Source organism: Miniopterus natalensis, chromosome 17 (genome assembly GCF_054644295.1).
Source record: "Miniopterus natalensis isolate mMinNat1 chromosome 17, mMinNat1.hap1, whole genome shotgun sequence".
Classification (NCBI taxonomy): Eukaryota; Metazoa; Chordata; class Mammalia; order Chiroptera; family Miniopteridae; genus Miniopterus; species Miniopterus natalensis.
Genome location: NC_142097.1, coordinates 33658512 through 33666067, shown reverse-complemented (window position 1 = coordinate 33666067; position 7556 = coordinate 33658512). Strand labels below are relative to the sequence as shown.

The window sequence follows — 7556 nt, the reverse complement described above, 5'->3', positions numbered from 1 at the left end:
TCAGTAATAGGCTTACTTTAACTCAAAGGAGAAATAGCATTTCTTAGTTTTCTGTCTCAGCCCACAATTTTGAAAAGTGTTTAATCCATGGTGAACTCTATGAAAATTTGTATGGCCCTAGGGGAAACCAGGCCTGAAACCAAGGAGGAAAATTTTAAAAGTTCCTGAGTGAGTGTTAATACTGCTCTAAATTTTCATTATAAAGTTTCTACTTTATTCTTTCCTATTTTGTAATAACTATTTCACGAGACAGATTAACTTCAACTCTAGTCCCACCTTTCACGTGGGGCAAGAACTACAAAGAGAGGAAACAATTTGCTCCCAAATCTGCTGTAAATCAAGGGGCAAGATCTATCCTTTGTACCCAGCTCTAGTCTTTGTACAGAAAGGCCACCTTTAGGCACTGCTTGTTTAGGACAGTAGTTATGCCTACGTACGCCTTGAACTCCTGAGAGTCCTTTTCCCACAGCGGAGCCCTTAAGATTCACTTCCCATTAATTACCATAATGTAACAGCAGGCTGAAGATGACTGAGTTGTTTTGTCTGGAGACTTCTGTCTACACCAAACTAACGACCTGGAAATTAAAGGCTTTGAAGTACATTCCCAACCCCCTTATTCATGGCCTTATAGTAACGCAATTAACCTGAGGTCTTAACACCAACTGCCTCCCAGTGAACTGGAAAGGGCAGCGCCCTGACTCATGCCAGGCTGCTGAGCTGGTCTGCCAGGAAAGGTAAGTCGAGAAACAGTGTTACCCCCTTTCTCCAGCAGGGCATACTCTATTCCCTCTGCTTTAGGAACTAAACAACTTTTTGCTGGCTTTGAATGACCTATCTGGTACCTTGAGCCTAATCGAATCCAAACGGTTCTTTTTCAGAGTTGGTTCCTTATCCAGAAGCTTTATACTGTGACTTTCAGGGTGACCGCAAACGAAAGCAAACTGAGTATTGAGTTCCAGAGCGAGGAACGGGACAGGGAACAGTATCCCATTGCATATGTATACCCCATTTTATTTACTGCTCTGTCTGCTGGCCTTTGGGTTGCTTCCACCTTTTGACTATTGTGAATAAACGGTCTATAAACATGGGTGTCTGTCTCCCTGCTTTCAATTCTTTTGGTTATACGCTCAAGTGGATTTTCTGGATCACATGGTAAATCTGGGAAATTCTGACACATGGTACAAACGTGGAGGAACCTTGAGGACATTAAGTGAAATAAGCTAGCCACAAAAGAAGAAATAAACTAGAGCCGCAAAAGAACAAACTATGATTCCCCTCATGAGGTACTTAAAAATGGTTAAAATGGGAATTCTGCTATGTCCAGGGTGGGGGAAAAGCAGGTTTGCAGTTGTTTGTATGGAAAATAATACAAGAATAAATTGTTTTTCTGTACTCACAAGTGTAAACCTACTTTGCCCCACCCTGTATATTTTACAAATAAAAACTCACTTTAAAAGGGGAACTCTGTTATCTGTGGTAACCCTCCCGTTTCTGGTGGGCAGCAACTCTTGAGGAGAAGCGAGCTGCGCCTTTGGCAGGTTCGGAGCGGGACGGGGGCGAAGGGCACAGGTCCACTGAGGTGGGGTCGGGGCTACGCGGCAAAGGCACGCACTGTAAACTCTGTCACAAGGTTCACTTTCTTCAGGGCTCTCCCCACTAGGAGAAAGGAGTCTTTCGTCACAGGAAACCTCTGAGTCTCCTTTCCGTTCACAACTCCCTCCCAGTGAAAATTTCTCTGACGTGAGTTCCTAGCCTGCCCGCTCCCCTCTCTCAGGAACCGCCCTCCTCAGGCCCCGGCTTCCTAAGACTCCACATCTTTTCCAAGATGGGTCTCGGACCAGGCGACACCAACCGCTGTTCCCTCAGGCCCCGCCCGGCACCCGGACCCGTGGGCTGGAGGGTCGGCTTCGAGCGCCCCGGAAGTCACCACCCCCGGGCAGGCGGAGGTCCCGGCCTCTCGGCTTCGGATTGGCCGGAAGGTGGGGATGTTGCGTTACGCACGGGGTCCGGCCCCGCCCCTGCGCCCCTGCGCCCCTGCGAGCGGTTAGCGTGGGGCGGGAAGGAGTGTCTGGCCCTTGGCGGCCATTACCCGGAACAATCCCCGGCCTCGGTGGGGCTGGCGGGAGGGGGTTGGGGGGGAGGGAAGTGGGCGTGAGGAGGGAAGGGAAGGGAGGGGAGGAGAGACGAGAAGGGCGGAGTAGGAGGGAGGGGAAGGGGCGGGGTGCGAGCGGGTCACGTGATCCGGCATGGAGGCGGTGGCGGCAGCCGGGAGGAGCCGCCGGGGCAGAAGCCGCACTTGTTAGTGTGGGGGGAGGAGGGGTCCGGGGGACGCTGACACCGTCACCCAGGGACGCCGAGGAGAAGGCGGGGAGGGGGGGTGGGGGCGAGATCAGGCTCCGACCCCCGGCCGAGGGGATGAGGGGAGCATGGGCGCCAAGGAGTCACGGATCGGATTCCTCAGCTACGAGGAGGCGCTGAGGAGAGGTGAGGGGGGGAGGGGTCTGGGCTTGCTGCCGGGAAGGCCAGCGACGGGCTGCCCAGAGGGTGGGTGACCGGGCCAGGGGAGGGGAGGTTGAGGGCGTGGGGCGCCTGAGGCGGAAGGGTAAGGAGGCCAGCGATGGGGAATATGGGGAGAAGGGTCGGGTGGGAGCAGTGTTGGGGAATTGGGACTGTATGGAAGGGGGCGAAGGTTTCCCGGAGGGAGAGGTATCTGGCGCTTGCAGGGCAGTGCCCATGCTTTCCGGTGTCGTCGTTATCCTGGATGGGTCCAGGGAAGTCCTCCTCTCCCCCTTTTCTTGAGTGGCACCAGCTCTTGCAACCCCCTCATCTCTTACTGCCATTTTTCTCATCACTCCTTCATAGAAATTTCCAACAACATCCTAATCTCGTACCTAACAGCCTTGCCTGGAAGGGAGAGAGGAGGCGGCTGCGAAGCCCTCTTCTCTTTGCCGGTAGAAGCTCCTTCCAATTGTGGAGTCTCTCCCTTTTCCGAGGGCCTTTGCCGGTCTCTTGGGGGCTATCACCATCCACACCCTTTGAGCGGCTGACTTTGCTAAGAACGACCTGAAATTAAGTTGTGTTTGAGGTGAGATGAGACTGGACAGCTGGTGTAGCCACAAGACCTTGTCTTAGGTTTCATCTCCTCAGATGTTGGCCAGAGCCTTTTATTGCACTTGATCCACGGTGCTCACCCCCTCTCCTTGTAAAATGGCATTCGGAAATCCAGCATTCTGATATTGTGTTATAGCTCCCTGTAGAGACTGGCCTTGCTGCCAGCTCCAGCCTGCTGCTTATTGGCTCTGATGCACAGTATGTTAACAGCCCCAACCCCCTACCACTTACTTTGATACCGCTGTCCATCCATGATCGCTAAAGCACACGCTAACTGGAAGTGTCTATTGCACACTTTATGGCAGGAAGGTGACTCAGTTTTTCATGACTGGGATTTGTGTGTGTGTTTGTGTGTGTGTATCAGTCTATGTGCTTCTAATTCTTTGTGACATTTAATGGATTTTCTTGGTAAGAAGTGACAAACATTAAGCAGGTTAGGTGTTAGGCATTATTTTTAACTGGTTTCCAACTCAACCATCCATGGTCCAGGTGAGGGTTTTAATAGTTAAGGACATAAAGTGGAAATTAGATTTAAAGTCATTCAAAACGAGAATTTAGTAGTGAACTCTTGTTAATATGTAGGAAGAAAAGGGGTAAGTTCAGTGGGTCATCACCTGAACATAGAGTTTAGAGGTATTGTGGACTGACCAGAATTACAAAAATACCCTTTTTATGTCTTTTCCTGTGAAACAGTATAATGATTGTTGTATGGACAATCTCACTTGAACTTTTTTCCTTGCCTCAATATGAGAAATATTCCAAATTCTTGATGTGGTTCCAGCTCTAATAGGCTAGTCATTTCTGGGATGCTGTTGAGCCTGACAGGTCTGGCCTCAATTAGGCAATGGCTTACATGGCATGAAAGACGACATCAATCAGACTGATTTATAGCTTCAGGTTTTCAGAAGTGTTTAGTTTCTTAAGTTTGAAGGTGATGTAGCTGGCATTTAGGAATTCTAAAATTAAACTTTTATCTACTCTAGCCTGATTACTCTCATATCAAACTAAGATTGTACCTTTGTATATGAATGAAATTAATAGTTGGTGCATTTTAAACTGATTTGACTTAAATTTGTTACGAAGTGTATGCCTGTTGAATTTTAAAACGTGTTTGAAATAATAAAATATTTGTTCAGACCTTATTTAACTATTTGAATTTATATTTTATCAGTTTTGCTGCAGAGGAAACTTAAAGCAAAAAGAGAGAAGCAAGTTGATAAAATAACATTTCTAAATGTAAACCAGGAGCTGTTTTTTAAGTGGGTGATTCTTTTGAATGTGATACTGTTTACTCTAGCAAATGTCAGGCTTTAATTGGAATTTCTTTTAGTAAGGTTATAGAAAAAATTTATGAAGCTGTTGATAGAGCTAAAAATGGTTTGTGAACTTTTGAGGGGCACTTGAGTAATCTAAATAGGTACTAAAACCTCCATCCATTAGTCTTATCTGCTTGTTTATATTGTACATGGTGAATGGAGGGAGATGAGAAAGGTGGATTGGACACACAATGTGTGTTATATGAATCATTGTATAAGTAAAAAGCAAGCTTGATAAACTACTGAAATACCTATCCCCTTCGCTTTACTTGAAATTATTGAGCACTAAAATAATGCTTAGCCATAATTAGGTAGTATTAAAATAATAGTCAAGTATATATTACCTCATGCAAATTGGACGTGCAGGCAGTTTATCTTGCAGAATGGGGCCCTGGAAATGGAGTGTTATGTTAATGACAGATAACACTTACTGGACCTGAGTGAAATGGCAGTCTAGTCACTTCTTATTTACATTTCAGAAGCTCTAGAAATTAGGAAGATGGTTTTTGCCTACTATTTTGGCTAGACTGTATGTCAGTTATATAAACATTAATAGTTTTCTGAAAGTATACCTCAACATTTTTTTTAAGGGAGATGTCTTAGTGGTGGCTTTTATTGTTGACTTGTATCTGGTTTTCTTGAATATCTTGGATAGAACAAAAAGCTTCCCTTGAAGGCTTGACTTGTTTTAGATTGCATGTATTTTCTAAACTATACCTACTGCAATTAATGGGTACTGAGAATTTAACAGCTGTATTCTTTATTTCTAAGTTTGTATCTAAGTGTGTGGTTTGTGTATTCCTAAAAATTATTCTAAATGCTTAGAATATAGCATTAAAAAACAATGGAAGATGAATTGCAGTTTCAAAGTATTTCGTAACTCCAGGAAACCTTAAAATCTTCTCCAATTCTTTAATTCTTTCCCCCCTTTCCTCTCTCCTTTTATCATTCTGGAAACAGAATTATAACACTTTTTTCTTCTTCCAAGAATTGTTGAATTAAAATTATTCTTAGCTTTTGCCTGGCCAGCATGGCCCAGTGGTTGAGGGTGGACCTATGACTCAGAGGGTCATGGTTTGATTCCCGGTCAGGGCACATGCCTGGGTTGTGGGCTTGACCCCCAGAGGTGTGCAGGAGGCAGCCAATCAATGACTACCTCTCATCATTGATGTTTCTCTCTCTCCCTCACTCTTGCTCTCTCTGAAATCACTAAAAACATTAAAAAAAAATTATTCTTAGCTTTTAAATTGTGATAATAAAATACAGTGGATAAAATTTCTTCTAACCTCTTTCCTTAAGTAGAATTTGGCACTTATATTGGATTAAGTCGCTGGGTGATGAACTATAACATGTCAGAAAGTTATGTTGTGGATACACGTTTTTGAGTGTCCCTTTGCTCATTAATTACTCAAATTTTTACTGAGCACTGCCTATGATTTAGGCACTGAAGGAACAAAGATTATTCAGACCCCCTCTCACTGAAGTGTATATACCTCAAGATGTATTCAAGAGATGGGAAAAAAATTTCCCATGGGGGGTCAGGAGATGGGAAAAAAATTTTAGAGCTTCTTTTTAAAGTTCTATTTTGTGTATGTTTGATAATGTACATAATTTTTTTTGAATGACAAAGCCAGTTTATTGCTCTGGGTTAAACCAGTGGACAAAGAAATTGGTGGGGGTGGGGTTAGGTGGGTACAGAAAATTGGTGAACATTTCCTCAGGGCCACTGCTGAGTTCTTGGCACTCTGGGAAGCTGACCCATGCACTACACGTGTTCGTCACCTGCTCACAGGCCAGCCCCCCAAAGTTTGAGCTGCAACCCAGGGATCTGGGGAGCAGGGCTCCTTCTATCCAGGGTGCTGCTCATGGAGTCAGTCATCTGTAGAGGTCTGAGCGTGAAGGCAGGGGCTTTGTCCTTAGGAAGGTGTCATGGTGGAGGAGGAGGAAGAGGCTGCCTACTTCTTCATGGCAGGGCTTTCAGCAGTGCCAGCTTCTTGGGTAGGCTGGTGCTGGCTTTCATTACCACAGCACGTTCAGCCTTCTTCCAGATCCTGACCTTCAGGTCCTTCTCGAGCTTTTGCTGTTGCACAATGCGTACCTTCTTGGGGGCGATAACAGGACCTCGGTTTCTCCAGCCTGGTTCTGCTCCTAGGGCACCGCCACCGTTACCACCACCGCCGTCTTGCTCTTAGCGGTCCGCTCCCTGTGCCTGGAACTTGCACTGCCTCTGCGCCATGCTCGGACCTGCCTACAGAATGCTTTTTAAAAGTGGAATATATGTGTATCATTTATAAATGATTAACATTTAGTATATTAAGTTCGACAGTACTGTGGAAGTAAATGCTAGTGGAATGCAGTGTGTGGGGGGGTGTATTTGGTGGCCTGCAACTGTCCTAACACTACACATTTCATAGTATGTGTTCAAAAATTGTGTTAAAGAATTTACTTTTCCTAGTCACTTAAAGTTTGTTGTGTTTGCTAGTGGAATAATTAAACATATAATAGTTGAAGATTCTGGTACTTTTCATTTTGTCTATCCACCAACCCTAATATGATCTAAAACATTGACTCTCAAACAAGATTTTATTCCCCAAGTTTCATAGAATTAATATTAAAATTCCACTAGTATTATATCACCTATGATGTGATATTAGCTGGTTTAGCATAATATATCATTGTATGAATCAAAGTTGAATTCACAGTTGGTACCTTCTGGGATCCACTATTCTCTCTTATTAGAGCACTTATTTGCCTTCATCTGAATTTATTAAATTTACCAGTGAACTTTCTATCTTTAGTATGGAATTGTAAGTTTTGGTTCAGCCTTTGTAAGTATACCTAGGCAGCGGTTATTAAATGTAAAGGAGAAAAACAGGTCAGAGGTGGATAGTTTTGAATTAGTCTGCTTATAAGTAGTCACTTAAGTAGTTACAAAGGTGCTGGTCTTCATAATGTCCAGTTTGACACTCCATAATGAGTGTCAGTGGTAAAGAGGAGATAAATATATCAATGAACCCTGGGTTTGGGGGATGAGCAGAATGAGGTGATATCACTTGATGGTTAATGGCCTCCCCATTTACCAAACTGGACAACTGTTGTTTTTTTTCTTGTTTCTTGTTTGTCTTTGTG

The 7556-nt window shown here is 44.5% G+C and overlaps 1 protein-coding gene across 3 annotated transcripts in view; it reads left to right on the top strand.

The window, feature by feature from the left end:
• Positions 1–2422: 2422 nt before the first annotated feature.
• The window catches only part of USP32 (ubiquitin specific peptidase 32), a 103018-nt gene continuing 97884 nt past the window's right edge, over positions 2423–7556 (top strand). For all 3 annotated transcript variants that reach the window (XM_016203539.2, XM_016203532.2, XM_016203547.2), the window contains exon 1: positions 2423–2484. In XM_016203539.2, the coding sequence (XP_016059025.1) occupies positions 2427–2484 (58 nt within the window). In that variant the 5' untranslated portion in view covers positions 2423–2426. The remainder of the gene's footprint in view (positions 2485–7556) is intronic.